Genomic DNA, 17632 nt, shown 5'->3' with positions numbered 1-17632 from the left:
AGACACTGCATGTTTTGCTTTGTGAGTCTGATTTTTAAAAAGAAGACGGTCTTTTCTCCAATATATATATATATACTTTCAAAGAAGAATTCCCAGTTAGATCACCACAGAGGAAGACAGGAGTCCTTTGCAATCTAGACTTTAAGTTTAATGTTGGATTCTGCTGCCTCTTTGCTATATGACCTAGGGAAAGACAGCTAACTTAGGTCACTTCCAAGAGTTAAATAGCCTTGTTTAAGTGCATAACTAACTGTGTAAACTGCCTCAGTGATAAAGCACAGTGTTACTAATTGACTCCTGGCATGAAGTCAAGAGAACTCTTTTCTTCCCTCTCAAGACACATACCTTTCCAGTTAAAGTTGAGAGATCATCTCCACCAATTACTTTTATGTCCCCTGTTGACTGGTCATTCTAGTTAAAAAAAAAAAAAAAGATATAAATATATACGTATATCCTTTTGTGTATGTACACAGATTTCAAATTATTGAAAAGGAACTAGAAGATTTAAGAAATTAGTCATCAAATGTCATAGCATTTAGGATATTCTAAACGATACAAACTATAAGAATTATGTTTCAGGGGGATCCCTGGGTGGCGCAGCGGTTTAGCGCCTGCCTTTGGCCCAGGGCGTGATCCTGGAGACCCGGGATCGAGTCCCACATCAGGCTCCCGGTGCATGGAGCCTGCTTCTCCCTCTGCCTGTGTCTCTGTCTCTCTCTCTCTCTCTCTCTCTGTGACTATCATAAATAAATAAATAAAAATTAAAAAAAAAGAATTATGTTTCAGGAAATGAACGACTAAGATAACTTTTAACTAGAGATTAGTAAAAATTTCAAAGTTCTAATTGGCCATTACTGATTTGATACTCTTAAGAGTCCTCAAAATAGGGCACACACAATTTTGAATGGGCAGTATCACAGCAGCCACCCATCTTCGGTCATGGTGATTTCTGAACCATGAAGAAAGTTATTAGCACGACAGATGTCTGGTTTTGGCCCTAGACCAATCCCATGAATCAAGAAAGTTGTATGTTCTGGTCTGTATCTTACTCAACCCCAAAAATACTGTCCTCGAAAGTCTAGCCCAGGCCCAAGTTGTCTTCAGAACAGTCTGGAAAACCAGGTCTGATTAGTCTTTTCAGGCATACCTCTTAGGTTCCCAGTTTTCTGTTATCATAGACTCCAGCAGAAACCCTTACAGGAGTTTCAAAGGGAAACCATCCATATCTACTGTAGTTGGTGGTGATAATGACCATAATTTGTACTGGAGCCAAAGAGCAGGTAAACAAAAGAGCTGAGACTTCCCCTACCAGAGAGCAAACCATACCAAAGCTACAGTAATTCTTTTTTTTAAGATTTTATTTATTCATGAGAGATACAGAGAGAGAGAGGCAGAGACACAGGCAAAGGGAGAAGCAGGCTTCATGCAGGGAGCCCGATGGGGGACTCGATCCCGGGTCTCCAGGATCACACCCCGGGCCGAAGGTGGCGCTAAACCACTGAGCCACCCAAGGCTGCTCAAAGCCACAGTAATTCTAACAATGTTGTGCCAGCACAGGAATAGACAAAGAGACCAAGGAACAGAATACAGCCCAGAAGCACTCGAAAATATATGAGGATTTAGTATATGATAAAGATGGTATTTTAAGTCAGTAAGGAAAAGACAAATTATTCAATGAAGTAGTTAACCATTTTGGGAAAAAAAATAAAGTATGATCCCTACACCTCACAGCATATACAAAAGTAAATTCCAGATGGATTAAAATCTAAATGTAAAAAATAAAGCCATAAGCAGGCTGGAAGAAAATGTAGAATAAATATTTTCACATTCTTTGAAAGGGTAAAATCCTAGGCATATCATGAACCCAAACTGAAAGAAAAGATCTGTAACAAATATTCCTATTGTGTTGGGTTCCAAGACTAAGAATCCAATAGGAAAATGAAGAACGAACACAAATAGGCAATTCACAGAAGAGAAGGCCTAACATATAAAATGCTATCAATCTGAGAAACACTAAAACAATGAACTTCTACCATTTACCCATTCACACTGGCAAAAACTCAAGCCTGATGATAAATGTTGACAAAAGTGAGGTAAACAAGTACTCTTGGTAAAAGTATAAACTGGTATAACCATAACCTCTCTTGAAAATGATACGGCAATACCTATTAAAATTGTAAGCCTGTGTGCCATTTGCTCCAGCAATTCCACTTCCAGGAATTGGTGCTATAAAAATACTCACCAATATGCAAAGGTACATACAAGGAGGTTCAGTGTATCAACTATTTATAAAAAAGAAAAACTGGAGACAACCAAGTCTATCAACAGGGACCTATTTAAATTAAATTCATCTGCACAAGGTAATACCATGAGGTCATTAAAAAAAAATCCGAAAATCTATACACACTGACATGAGCCATGGGAATTAAAAACACCAAGTAGTAGAACAATGTGTTGCCTATGAAACCATTTTTGTTCAGCATTCTAAACAAATGTATAACATCAAATACCTCTGAGTACTGAGAATGAGGATAACAAGGCTTTTTACTTTTATATACTTCTATTCTCATCATATGCTTCTATATACATGTCCATTTTTTATGGAGTATCATTTTTGAAAAACACAATTGGGCCAAAACTACTTAGTGTTGCAAACTAAACAGATCTAAGTATGGCTTCTGATATGCAAAAATTCTAGCATATTACTTCTCATCTTAAGGAAATTACAGACACTCTTTAGTCTAACTTAAAACCCAGAGTTTCGGGCAGCCCTGGTGGCTCAGCAGTTTAGCGCCATCTTCAGCCCAGGGTGTGATCCTGGAGACCTGGGATCGAATCTATGTCGGGCTCCCTGCATGGAGCCTGCTTCTCCCTCTGCCTGTGTCTCTGTCTCTCTCTCTCTCTCATGAATAAATAAATAAAATCTTTAAAATAAATAAATAAAAATAAAACCCAGAGTTTCAAACACAGAGAAGTAATTAACATCAAGAAAACAAAACAAAACAAAAAAACCCAACCAAACAAAAAAAACCTGTAGGAAACCTGAAGCTTTCCAGACTAGTGAATCACAGTAAAAGATTTACACCATATACCAAAGTAGATAGTGACACCTTCTGTAGAAGTTTGGTATTACAGTCCAATTCCAAAAGACCCTCTTTAAAAAAAAAAAAAAAAAAAAAAAAGAAAAAAGAAAAAGAAAAGGAATAAAAAGACCTGAGAACTGAAAAGTATGGAATCATGGAAAAAAAAAACAAAAAACAAAAAAACAAAACATGATCCAAAGACTATGGTGATAGAGAAAGAGAAAAGAAAACTTCAAACATGCAAGACACTGTTGCTCCACTGGTGTCCAAATCTTCATACTGTTTGCCCCCAAGGTTTTTAGCTTAAATCTTTTCCGAGGCTTTTTTCATGTCAACAGCCACCTTTCCAATGGAGGCTAATAAAAATTTATCTAGGAAAAATGCTACAGTCCACCGTGCTAGAATACAGGTGTAAGTGCACAATTGCATAGAAATGGCATCCACGGATCAATTACCCCACCAGAGGACCTTCCCTCTCTCCTCTCCTGGGTGGAACAAGCTTACTACTCTATTCCTATACTATTGAGTGGCTCTTGCATGCCTCATCTTGAACAAGATGATGGGACTGGCATAGTCTCAGGGGACAGTCCCCCTCAACGCATTGCTCTTCCCACTTCTCTACCATCCCATCTCCCCTCTCTTCAGCCAGCGAGCCCAAATTGTCCTTAACTCAGAGTGTCATTATCAACTACATAAAATTCCCAAAAAAGCTCTCTGGGTCTACAACTACCTACTCTTAGCATCTGTGTTTCCATTTTGTCTACCTTTTTTTTTTAAGTGTTAAGATGGCAGTTATGATTTCTGGTGTTTTTTATTCAAGTATAATTAACGTACAGCATTACATTAGTCTCATATGTACAATTACCTTTCTTTTTTGTTTTTTAAAGATTTTATTTGTCTAAAAGAGAGAAGCAAACTCCCCGCCGAGTGGGGAGCCCAATGCGGGGCTCGATGCCAGGACCCCAAGATCATGATGCAAGCCAAAGTCAGATGCTCAACCGACTGAGCCACCCAGGGGCCCCCAATTACCTTTTTTGAGTCTAGGTGAAAAGATGAGTAGAGAAATAGGAAGGAACTTTGTTTATTCCTATTTGTATATCCCTAGGGACTTTGTAACCCTCCAGGCAGCAGCAAGAACTGCAGCGTGGTATTGGGAAAAGAGGAGAGAAAGCTGTGGGAAAACATATCACGAGCGGGCTGGGAAAGACCTGCCTGAGAGAGACAAACAGGAGGAAAAATTTTTTTAGGGGATTTTGTAGGCTGACTTTATTGTTTTTATATGTATATTTTTTATTGGAGTTCGATTTGCCAACATATAGTATAACACCCAGTGTTCATCTCGTCAAGTGCCCCCCTCAGTGCCCATCACCCAGCCACCCCATACCCCTGCCCACCTCCCCTTCCACTACCCCTTGATTTTAAGAGGATGCAGAGGCCAATCTCTAAAGCTGAGCTCCAAAGAGGGCAAGACTAGAAGTCGTACTGAGGTAAGAAGCTGAGTTTAGCACCTCACAGCTTGCTTGTTGCAGTGAACTTGGGACTGTTCTTTCAGAGCCCTAGAACAGAATTATTGGCAAAGTCCCTGCTTCTACCTTCAGCGAGGCTCCAGTCCACCACACACCACACTCTAGCATGCTTTCTCTGCACATCCTGATCGTGATCATCCTGACCTTTTGCCATTTTCCTGTACCCTGATCAAATATCAACAGCAGTGAGAATATTACGATCATATGCTTTCAGAGGTAGACTGTATCTCAGATGAAAAACAGCAGATATCCAATTTTCTAAAAATATATGCAGAAAAAAGAAGTCTGGAAGGATACACACCCAGGGAGTATTTTACTGACCTGTATTTTAGGAATTTTTTTGGAAAGAACATGTTGCTTCCAAAAAAAAAAAAAAAAGCTATTATCATCCGTTAAAAAAAATCATGCTACTAGTGAGGGGCACCTGCCTGGCTCAGTGGGGGAGGTGAGTATGTGACTCTTGATCTTGGGGTCATGAGTTCAAGCCCCACATTGGGCCTAGAGCTTACTTAAAAAATAAAAATAAAATTTAAAATGAGGGCCCTAATAAAGGAGGGCCCTTAGATCATCTATTCCCACCCTATCCAATATAGTAGCGATTAAGCACATGTGGCAATTACAACTGATCCTTCAATATCACGGGTTTAAATGTGCAGGCCAACTTATACAAGGATTTTCCTGATAAATACAGAACAGCACTGTAAATGTACTTTCTCTTCCTTGTAGTTTCCTTAATAATCTTTTCTTTTCTCAAGCTTACTTTATTGTAAAAATATGATACACAATACATATAACATACAGAAAACATACAAAATACATGTTAATTGACTGTTTATGTTATTAGTAAGACTTCTGGTCAATAGTAGGCTATTAGTAGTTAAGTTTTGTGGGAGTCAAAAATTATACAAGAATTTCAACTGTGCAGGGGGTTGGCACCCCTAACCCCTGTATTGTTCAAGAGTTGACTGTTCTTTAAACTAAATAAAATGAAAAATTCAGGCCCTCTGTTGCACAAGACATATTTCAAGTGCTTTGACAGCACAGACTTGAACTTTTTTTTAAGATTTATTTATTTATTCATGAGAGACACAGAGAGAGGGAGGCAGAGACATAGGCAGTGGGAGAAGCAGGCTCCTCGTAGGGTGCCCGATGTGGGACTTGATCCCGGATCCCAGGATCACGTCCTGAGCCAAAGGCAGATGCTCAACCGCTGAGCCACCCAGGTGTCCCGACATAGAACATTTCTATCATCACAGAAAGTTCTATTGGTCAGTGCTGCTCTAATCAAATCAAAGACACAATTTAGCACAACATAATACTAGAAAAAATTGAAGTCAGTGCTGATATTTAATATCTAGTGTTTTTAAATACAGTTTTCAAAACCTTCAGAAGTTATTGCAACCACTCTTCATGCTTTTCATTCCAGGACTGGTTTGGGACTAGGATCGCATAAGATAAACATATTCAACAGAACCACTTTGTATGGCCTTGTATACAACAGATGATCAATATGTATTTGCTGAGTGAATTAATCAATTTCCTTAAAATTTTTAATACTGAAATTTGTGGTTTCACAAGACCAAACTTGAACACTACCTGTATGTTCCAAGAAACAGAGTGTTTAATATCTCAGCCTATGTAAAGTGAAAATCCACAGGAAATGGATATAAAATATACTTCTGACACCAGTTCTGTTAAAGTTTCCTTATACCATAGATGGTACACAGCCCTGTTCCCACCAATTTAAACTGAACAAATTCTACCCCCCCACTTGTCTATGGTCTTAATTCAATAACTCACTTTGCTTGCTTTATACACACACACACATGCTTTATTTTATTTTTTTTCACACATGCTTTAAACACACACACACACACATAGATGTATATATAAAGAGAGAAATAGATATTAGCTTTACAGAAGATAAGCTTTAGACTATTCAGTGTCAACATCAAAGTGGCACATTTACATTTATTTAACTGTTCTGGAGGAAAAACATACCTCAAAACAATGACTAAATGAAGGAGAAGGTCATACTGAAAGCTACTGATCTCTTCTTGTAAGAGACAATTTAAATAACTATTCGAATATTTTCTGCATTTTCTTTAACAAATTCACTCAAATAGGCACATTCTTACAAATTACTATAAGGTAAATTACATCTTTGATATATTAAATAGCTTAATCAAGCTACTAATCAAGCAACTTCCAAGATTAATATTGAAAGTTACAGCTTTATGCACCCAGACTGCAACTGAGAAAAAAAAGTCCCACAATTGGCAAGAAGAATCGTTTGCATACAGAACTTCTGACTAGGAGGGGTGCATGGGAGGCTCAGTCGGTTGAGCGTCTGACTCTTGATTTCAACTCAGGTCACAATCTCTGGGTCTTGAGATGCAGCCCCACATGGGGTTCTGTGCTGGGCATGAAGCCTGCGTGAGATTCTCCCTCCTCCTCTGCCCCTTCCACCCTCTTCCTCTTAAAAACAAAACAACACAACAACAACAACAAAAACCTTCTAATAGAAAATTAAGAAGTAAAAGGAAGGAAGGAATCCATATTAGAGAATTCAAGTCAGTTACAAGTTTTCCCAAATAAGACTTTAAAGGTATGGGTTCAAATCAAAGACCTGTATTAACATAGGCAAGTCACTTCACCCCTCTACACCTCCTGTTCTCAAATGTGTGTGGAGATAATTCAGAACTCAAAAAAAGGTTTTCTGCAACATTTCAAATCCTACGAACAATTTCATTTTAACGTAAGCCACTTTGTCTGGACATCCAGTAAATCAGGCTCATTTTCCCTGTACTTAAGGCCCCCACAAAAATATTGCCATAAAACATTTACTTGTTTGACAACTTTTCCTCCTGAGGCTTTATTTTTTTTTATGATGAAAAAGATTATTTAAAAAAAATGTACTTCATGTGACGCCTGGGTGGCTCAGCGGTTGAGCGTCTGCCTTCAGCTCAGAGCGTGATCCTGGAGTCCCGGGAACGAGTCCCACATCGGGCTCCCTGAATGGAGCCTACTTCTCCCTCTGCCTGTCTCTCTGCCTCTCTCTCTGTCTCTCATGAATAAATAAAGTCTTTTAAAAAATGTACTTCAAAATTGAACTCACAAGAAAGAAAATACATTTGCATATTTATCATTTCATTTTTCTGAATATCACAGAGCCTTAGAAACAGAAAGGGTCTTTGAATATAAAGTGCTACATTTCACTGTTCTAAAATGCACACTCACATTTTAATATCCCTGAAATCAACATACTACAATTGATGGCAACGTACAATATAACTAACAGTGTCTTTTTTCCTAGCAGTACAAAAAGAAGAGGTGAGTCTTAACATCAGGGATATCTTAGATTGAATGAAATATGGTATTTGGAATCCCCAGGCAATTTCCATAGAGGTACTAAACAAATAAAATCCTACCAAGTTACTCTGATTAAGAGTATGTAAACTATGATGTACGTGTGTGTGTGTGTGTGTGTATACTCAAGAGAGAAAATTCTTCAAAATATCAGAAATAAAAGTGGTAGTAGAATTTAGGGTGCCTTCATTCCTTCATTTTCTGTAACTGTATGCTTTTCATAATAAACATATAGTCTTTAATCAAAAATGTAATTTTTATTTATTTATTTTTTAAATCTATTTATTCATGAGAGAGACACACACACAGAGGCAGAGATACAGGCAGTGAGAGAAGCAGGCTTCATGCAGGGAGCCCGACATGGGACTTGATCCTGGGTCTCCAGGGTCATACCCCAGGCTGAAGGCAGGTGCCAAACCACTGAGCCACCCAGGGATCCCTGTAATTTTTATTTTGAAGGAAAACTAAATGGTGTGTGTTGATATTGCTATGGCTCTTTATACATTCCAGAAACATTTAATAGTTCATGAAGTACTTCTTTAGGATTAGTACAGATTAGTTAATGTTTAATTCACTATTTCAAACTAGGGAAAATCAGCACGTGAAACTATACTACCATCAATGTTACTGATGCTGTAACAATTTTAAATTTCTCTCTTATGATTTTATCAAATTAAGTTGCCTGTTTTTTTTATATGTACATGAGAATATTTTCCATGATGAGCTGATGAATGATTAAATGGGGCAGAAATGTTACTTCAAATCAACAGTAAGCATATGGATTTAGTTTCTATTGTTTAGTAGTAAATCCACACAGAATTCCACGTAAAACAGAACAGATAGTATTTTTCTCTATGTAAAAACTAACCTAAAAACTTGCTTTGCTTATGTTTAAGACTGCATTCTTTTTATCAGTTGAGGAGTTCAGTGTAATAATCCTCTAAGATCTAAAACTAATAGGAAAAAACCTAAAAGTAGAAAATGGCATTAAAGGGTCAAAGTGTTTCTATGGCTTTAAGCTGTTCTTATAACCATAAAATACTTTTAAAAAGGACATATTAAACTCTCTTCATTTTTTTTACAAGTTTTCCTTTCAAAGAAAGAATATTCTATGCAAATCCCAAAGAAATGAAATAGAAGACCTAATGTAACAAGACTAATTTTTATGTGTTATATGTGTATGCTGGGGGGCACTTAAGAAGATCAAAAAAAGAAAGCATACCATGGACATTAAGTACCTATTTTAACTCTAAGCCAACAATAAAGGCTGGGTAGCTATACTGCTGGCAGCTAAACTGACCAGAATTAAATCTTTGTATAAACCAGCTAACTAACTTCTGGCGAGTGAAAATCCAAACTATGTATTTAAACAATTCTTTAAATTCATGCAAGACTTTGACAAGTTACAAGGAACTTATAAGTCTAAAGCAATGAAAAAAAAATAAAGCAATGTCATGGTATCTGAGCACAAAAGGTTTTAAGGGGATAAGGAAAATGTCTTAAATGGTTCTCGAGTTACCCGTAGGACTGATGAAAATGTGGAAAAGGTCAAAAACTTGGGTCAAATGGATGATTAACCGAGAGAATAAGGTTGAAAGTTAGATGTAAGATATGTGGTCTTACTCTCAAGGAAAATATAAACATAAGGCTAGTTGCTACCGAGATGCCTGATATGGATTTATGAAACAGCAAAGAGCAGGCATTTTTTTCTAACCCCCAAAGAAGCTAAGAGAAACCCACTTTTGAGAGAAACAATCAACTCCCGGGAACTACAATGGCAACACGCAACCAGAAACAAACCACAGCACGAACTCACAAAAATCAAACATTCACATGACCAAAGAAATGATGGAGGATGAAATCCATGTGTAAAGATCACACTGATTATGGCTCATCCCACAGTGTCAATATTGCTTACTGTGTCACTATTCTGAAGCATCTGAGATCAGGTGACACACACACAGTAACTGTATCAGAAGTGGTTTCTTCAGTGTGCCAGTGCTTTCACCCCACATGGGCTTTCTAGGAAACAATCCTGACCCACCTTCTTTATCAGACTCAGCTGCAAATGACTTACCACTCCCCCCCCCAATCAATCTAGCTCCAGAGGAGATATATATCTGGTAACAATAAGTATAGTTCAAAAATAGCTCCCAAGTCCTAACAGCAACTCCTAAAAGGAGTTTTTAAAAAAATCCAAGCAACAAAACCAAACTAAAAATCCTTTAAAACAAGTGTATAGCCTCCAAGGTGACTAGTTTGAAAAAGACAATATTCACTTGGCTATAAAGCAGTAGAAAATATATTAGAAAAGCTCACTGTAACCAAGTGAAATTAACATGTAAGTATAGTTTGCAGAGCTTCAAAAACATACAGGAAAACCTACAGTTGCCATGGTTTTCTTAAATATATATATATATATAATACATATAATCTTTATTTAAATTTTAGTTAACATATAGTGCGATACTGGTTTCAGGAGTAGATATACTTACACAGTAGCTCTTCAGTCTGATGAAATCTACAGTCATAGGAATGGATCCATCACTATTTCTGTTCAGTGCTTTGATATAATCCAGCAGGTCAGCAAAGAATTTATAGCCTCCCTTGAGCACACAGAGGGCTACGATGTGATGGCCTCCCATTTCCTTCATCACATCTCGAGCAAGCCGCTCAGTCCTACAGAAATAAAATCAGGAATTTAACAAAAGTTAACTTATAATAGAAATATATTTAACTCTATAACAACCCCCTTAGGCATTACACTTCCACAAAACACATCCTTTGCCCCCCATGAATTATATCCTTGCTTCATAAAGTGAAAATAAAAACTTAAAAATCTTCAAAAACCAGGTACACTGTAACACCTATCATGAACTTTCAAAATGCAAATTAAAATACCATTTCCACATATCAGATTGGCAAATTCTGACTAAATGAAATTTTCCTGATAATATACATTATAAGAAATTGTAAAAAAAAAAAAGAGCATTCTCATATATCACTGGGAGTATAAATTACAGTAACCTTTTGGGATAATCTGGCAGTATCAAAACATTCAATAAATATCTTCCCCTTAACCCAGAATTTCCCTGTGGATAAAGTTGAAGCAAGTGCCCAAACACGTGTGTAAGAAGACATTCCATTCTACTCTGCAAAAGCAAAATAATGGAGATATCCTGCATGTCCATCAATAAAGAATTGCTTAAATAAATTATGGTATGGTCAGAAAATGGAATGTTATGCAACCTTCGAAATACACAATACAGCTCTAAATATACTAATATGAAAAAATGTCCAATAAACTTCAGACCTCTATGATAGTACATACCTGTGTGTTAAAATATGTACAGTTGATGTTTGAACTGCACAAGCCCTCTTACATAGGGATTTTTTAAAATAAATACAGTACCATATGTAATGTATTTTCTCTTCCTTATGATTTTCTTAAAAACATATTCTTTTCTCTAGCTTACTTGGTTGTAAGAATACAGGATAGAATACATATAACATACAGAGTGTGTGCTAATCGACTGTTTATGTTATTGGTGAGTCTTCTGGTCAACAGTAGGCTATCAGTAGTTAAGTTATGGAGGGAGTCAAGAGTTATATACACACGTTTTGACTGCATGGATGTCGGCGTGCCTAACCCCCATGTTGTTCGAGTTAACCACACATATATCTGCACACAGTGTATGTGCATAACCATTGTGGAGGGAAGGATTGTATAAAGGAGGCTGAAGAGGAGAGAACCCCACTTTACTCATTTATAGCCTCAATCCTTAGAATATTTTACAACAGACATGTACTGATACTATAATCTTAAAATCAAAAACTAAATAGCCAGACATACAAGGCAAGCATTCAAAGACCAAGTTAGGGATTTCACTGCAATTCAGTTAAGGGGATATTTTCAAGCTAGATATGCATACTAATCAAAATATGACCTTCCCTTCATGTGATCTAGCCCCAGCCCATTACCCTGTTCAGGGTTGAGTAATCAAAGACTGTGACTAGAGTTCATTCCTCCAATCTCCCTTCAGTGTACTTTATTCTACTCCCTACAGATTCCCAGTATACCATGACTTACACTGGGTAATTAGTAAGCTCTCTCTATACCTTGTGTGTAAAGAGGGCTCTCAAATAGAAAACATCTATTATTTGACAAGTTGGCCTAGTTTATTCAAATATCAACTACTTGAAACACTTGCGGACACCTGAAATTAATAGAGAAACCCAAAAACTTCAATTGAAGATCTTACTAACCTGTCCATAATTAGTCCATGAGGAATAAACACTTTTTCCAAATCCTCAGCGTAATGATGAGGTATACAAAATAAATCTAGGTCATAACCTGGTTCATCATCACTAATCTGAAAAAGAAATAGGACCATTTCAATGACAGCATTACAGGATTGACTTTAGATGTTAAAAAACCTTAGCTTAGGGCAGCCCGGGTGACTCAGTGGTTTAGCGCCACCTTCAGCCCAGGGTGTGATCCTGGAGACCCCGGATCGAGTCCCACATGAAGCTCCCTGCATGGGGCCTGCTTCTCCCTCTGCCTGTGTCTCTGCCTCCCTCTCTCTCTCTGTGTTTCTCATGAATGAAGAAATAAAATCTTAAAAAAAAAACCTTAGCTTATAAGAGCAATTTAGGTATGACACTTCGAGAACTTTCTGTAAACTTTGTAGGTATGATCATGAATTACAGTTATATAAGAAATCAACCTTATGTTTTAGAGACAGTTAAGACTATAGATGTAAAATGACAGATTATGAAATTTCCTTTAGTTCAGCAAAGAGAAAACAAAAAACTTTAAAGAGTTAAGACAAATGCGGCAAAATCTCGATAACATTTTAAACATGAGTGATGAGGATATGGGGATTCATTTTACTATTCTCTCCACTTTTAAGTTTGAAATTTTAGTAAAAAAAATTTATAGCCATCAGAAAGGATGAATACCTACCATTTACACTGACGTGGGTGAAACTGGAGGGTATTATGCTGAGTGAAATAAGTCAATCGGAGAAAGACAATTATCATATGGTTTCACTCATATATGGAATATAAGAAATAATGAAAGAGATCATAAGGGAAGGGGGGAAACTGAGTGGTGAAAAATTAGAGAGGAAGATAAATCATGAGAGACTCCTAACTCTAGGAAACGAAGGGTTGTAGAAGGGGAGGAAGGGGAATGGGGTGACGGGCGTTGAGGTCACATAACGAGGTGAACAGTGGGTGCTATTATTATATTCTGGCAAACTAAATTTAAAAAAAATCAAAACAAATTTTAATATGCTGTAGAAAACTATTTTAATACACTGTAGTCTAACAAGCTAAAATGTCACACTGAACAAAAGCTGCTGTTCCTCACCTCAAATCCGGCCTCTCTCACCTCATGGGGGGGGGGGGGGTCACCTAAAAAGCTAAGTGATTTCTTAAAAACCCAAGCTTGTTAGAAGTCTGAAATTTTTATAATCAATTCATGACGTGCCTTCATAGCAGATACTCCAAGATTGCTTAAGTAGAACCATATATTGGTTGTCTTTGTATGCCGAGTACCCAGCATACAAAGTATTTAATAATATCGATGTGGTACCTGTGGTGATAAAATGTACAATAATTATAATTTTATAAGTATTAAATATGTACCTATGCATATAGAAAAAATATAATAAAAACTATTATTTCGAGAAGAGTTACAGCAATTTTATTTCTTTAGAGTGTATATTCCACATTTTCTTCCTTGAGTATATATATTGCTTTTTAAGAAATTCAGTAGTCTTTCTTATAAACTATTTGTGGTATTATGTGTTTCTTTAAATACATATAAAAAGTATGGGTATATTTTTAAAGATGTATTACAACAAAATCTACAAACAAATTGTAATACAACAAAATAAAAGCAAGAAGTGAGGAGGGGAAGGGGGAAGGAAGGAAAGGAGGAAAAAAGGAAGGAGTAACAAGAAGGAAGGGTGGCTATGGAGGAGAATATACCAAACAGTGGTCAACTATAAGGGGATACTTGCTGCACCGCACACTTTAATATTGACATGGCCTTTTTTTTTCATTGTCAATTTCACTTTTTATTTATTTATTTTTTAATTTTTATTTATTTATGATAGTCACAGAGAGAGAGAGAGAGAGAGAGAGAGTCAGAGACATAGGCAGAGGGAGAAGCAGGCTCCATGCACCGGGAGCACGATGTGGGACTCGATCCCGGGTCTCCAGGATCGTGCCCTGGACCAAAGGCAGGCGCCAAACCGCTGCGCCACCCAGGGATCCCCAATTTCACTTTTTAAAAATCATAGTTGAGGGCAGCCTGGGTGGCTTAGCGGTTTAGCGCCGCCTTCAGCCCAGGGCGTGGTCCTGGAGACCCAGGATCGAGTCCCATGTCAGGCTCCTTGCATGGAGCCAGCTTCTCCCTCTGCCTGTGTCTCTGCCTCTCTCTCTCTCTGTCTCTCATGAATAAATAAATAAAATCTAAAATAAATAAATAAAAATCATAGTTGATTTATAATTCTCACTTGCCATTATGTTTAAAATTCATTCAAAGAAATAAATCAGGGGGATCCCAGGGTGGCTCAGCATATTTAGTGCCTGCCTTCAGCCCAGGGTGTGATCCTGGAGACCCGGGATCGAATCCCACGTCGGGCTCCCTACAGGGAGCCTGCTTCTCCCTCTGCCTGTGTCTCTGTCTCTCTCTGTGTGTCTCATGAATAAACAAATAAAATCTTAAAAAAAAGAAATAAACCAGATTTAAATACTCTACACCTCACATGATATTCAAGACTAAATATCTTCCAAATCACATTCAAGAAACTGATGCTAGGTTTTGGGCAGTTTTCGAGAAATATTGGCCAAACCATAATCACATGTCAATGTATCACTAATATCTACTGTGAGCACTTTTTTTTTTTTTTTAAAGCTTTTTTTTTTTTTTATGATAGGCACACAGTGAGAGAGAGAGGCAGAGACACAGGCAGAGGGAGAAGCAGGCTCCATGCACCGGGAGCCCGATGTGGGATTCGATCCCGGGTCTCCAGGATCGCGCCCTGGACCAAAGGCAGGCGCCAATCCGCTGCGCCACCCAGGGATCCCCCTGTGAGCACTTTTCAGTCAGCACTGTATTAGTTGCTTAAGGATAGGCATCTTGGCTTTCAGTAAAATTTTAAAATACATATTTAATATTTATATTATTATCTACAGAATTCATAATTATATTCTGAGAAGGCTGAGGTTTGTGTTGTCACTTTTTCAGTCCCAAAAGCTGTTTTGAGTTCCTCAGAATTGAGTAGAATTTTAGGTACTATCTTGTCCACCTGTGCATATGGCCAGGAAGTGATCCAAGTGGATGGACCCGGACACGCTCATGGGCATGGCCTGGTGGCAGGTGATGCAAAGGCACTCACTTGGCAGCTGGTCTGAGGGCGGCTAGAAGTCAACATTGATTTGCTTTTATTTTTTTAAAGATTTATTTATTTATTTATGAAAGAGAGAGAGAGAGAGAGAGGCAGAGACACAGGAGGAGGGAGAAGCAGGCTCCATGCCGGGAGTCTGACGTGGGACTCGATCCCGGGACTCCAGGATCGCGCCCTGGGCCAAAGGCAGGCACTAAACCACTAAGCCACCAGGGATCCCCTGATTTGCTTTTAAACAAACATATATTACTTTCACACAAAGCAAGAAAAATTCTATTTGGGTGGGGGAAGATTTTACCAGACCCTCTAAGATGAAGTGCTAACATAATCTGCTCAACATTCACATCATGTGTATTTCAGAACACATTTACTACAAAAAGAATAGAAATGGGACATTCGTGTCACCTAGAGGAGTTTTTTCCAAGAATATAACAATCAAGTATGACTTTTGTAAATTTTATAAACTGAAATTTAGTTCAAGCTTTGGGAAAAGACAGACCTTGCTAGATCCTGTAGGATATAAACATCCACGTCCAGCTCATCAGGCTGTATCTGCTATTACCTGACAAGAATGAAAAGGTACCATTTCCTAGTGCTTTAACACTAAAAAGATCCAGAGCATCAAAATGGCTTCCCTGGAGCTTACTCAGCACCTGCTCCTAGGTACTCACTGCTTCTGCACAAGCATAAACCAGGACCCATCCAGGACTCTTTGAAACATGCAACAATTGTAAAGACTACAGCTTCTGTGGACGTAGCTCAGTGAACAGCTACAGGTTTTGCAGGCAGCCTAAGAACTTCGAGAGTCTGGTTTGTCTCAATCAAAGCCGATGTGACTTCTGCCCAGATTTCATCCCAGACACGCAGACTGCTATAGACAGAACAGCTGGGATACACACTAAAACAGGAATTCTATCTCTATCAAAACACCAAATTAATTTCTAATTCAGAAGTTCTTACTTTCAATCAATCCTATTAGATGTATAGATCACATTTAATGTCAACAGGCTGACTTATGTGGCACCTGGGTGGCTCAGAAGGTTAAGTGTCCGACTCTTAATCTCAGCCCAGGTCATGAGTTCAAGCCCTGCCCAGTGTGAAGCCTGCTTTAAAAAAAAAAAAAAGGAGGGTGTTGACTTGTGATTATGAGAGAATATTATGAAACACTATATGGCAACAAATAGGACTACCTAGAAGAAATGAATAAATTTCTAGATGTAAGTAACCTCCCAAAACCAGATCAGGAAGTAATAGAAAATTTGAAGAGACCGATGACCAGCAATGAAATTGAATCACTAATCAAAAAACTCCCAATAAACAAAAAGTCCAGAACCAGATGCCTTCACAGATGAATTCTACCAAACATTTAAAGAAGAGTTAATACTTATTTTTCTCAAACTATTCCAAAATAAATAGAAGAGGAAGGAAAACCCAAATTCATTCTATGAGGCTGGTACCACCCTGATGCTAAAACCAGATACTACATAAAAAAGATAAAAAAGATACTACATAAAAAAGATACTACATAAAAAGAGAACTACAAGCCACTATCTCTAATGAAGATACATGCAAAATTCCTCAGCAAAATATTAGCAAACCAAATCCAACAATACATTAAAAAAATCACTCACCATGATCAAGTGATATTTATTCCTGGGATGCCAAAGGTGGTTCAATATTCGCCAATCAATCAATATAAAAGATCACATCAGTAAGAAAAAGGATAAACACTATATGATCATTTCAATAGATTCAGAAAAAGCATCTGACAAAGTACAACAACGATTCATGATAAGATTCCTCAACAAAATATGCTTAGAGGAAACATACATCAACATAATAAAGGCCATATATGAAAAACTCACAACAGTACACTCAATGGTGAAAAACTGAGAACTTCCCTCCTAAGATCATGAACAAGATGAGGATGTCCACTCTCACCAATGGAAGTCCTAGCCACAGCAATCAGAGAAGAAAAAGGAATTAAAAAAAAAAAGCTGGAGATATCACAATTCCAGATTTCAAGTTATACTAGGAAGCTGTAGTAATCAAATCAGTATCGTACTGGCACAAAAATAGACAAATAGATCAACAGAATAGGATAAAAGGCCCAGCAACAAACTCATGATTATATGGTCTTAATTTTCAACAAAGCAGGGAAGAATATTCAATGGGAAAAAGACAGTGTCTTCAACAAATTGCGCTGGGAAAACTGGACAACATGCAAAAGAAT

At 37.6% G+C, this 17632-nt stretch overlaps 1 protein-coding gene across 2 annotated transcripts in view; it reads right to left on the bottom strand.

Moving 5' to 3' along the window:
* HPRT1 (hypoxanthine phosphoribosyltransferase 1) overlaps positions 1 to 17632 on the bottom strand; it is a 38295-nt gene that overhangs the window by 11808 nt on the left and 8855 nt on the right. Inside the window, exons 2-4 of one of the 2 annotated variants that reach the window (NM_001003357.2) lie at positions 12245 to 12351; positions 10474 to 10657; positions 346 to 411 (exon numbers count right to left, since the gene is read on the bottom strand). In NM_001003357.2, coding sequence (NP_001003357.2) covers positions 346 to 411; positions 10474 to 10657; positions 12245 to 12351 — 357 coding nt within the window. The remainder of the gene's footprint in view (positions 1 to 345; positions 412 to 10473; positions 10658 to 12244; positions 12352 to 17632) is intronic. The other variant, NM_001313818.1, reaches the window with a different exon arrangement.

The sequence above is a fragment of the Canis lupus genome, chromosome X (genome assembly GCF_011100685.1).
Source record: "Canis lupus familiaris isolate Mischka breed German Shepherd chromosome X, alternate assembly UU_Cfam_GSD_1.0, whole genome shotgun sequence".
Classification (NCBI taxonomy): Eukaryota; Metazoa; Chordata; class Mammalia; order Carnivora; family Canidae; genus Canis; species Canis lupus.
This window is presented reverse-complemented; position numbering and strand designations above follow the sequence as displayed.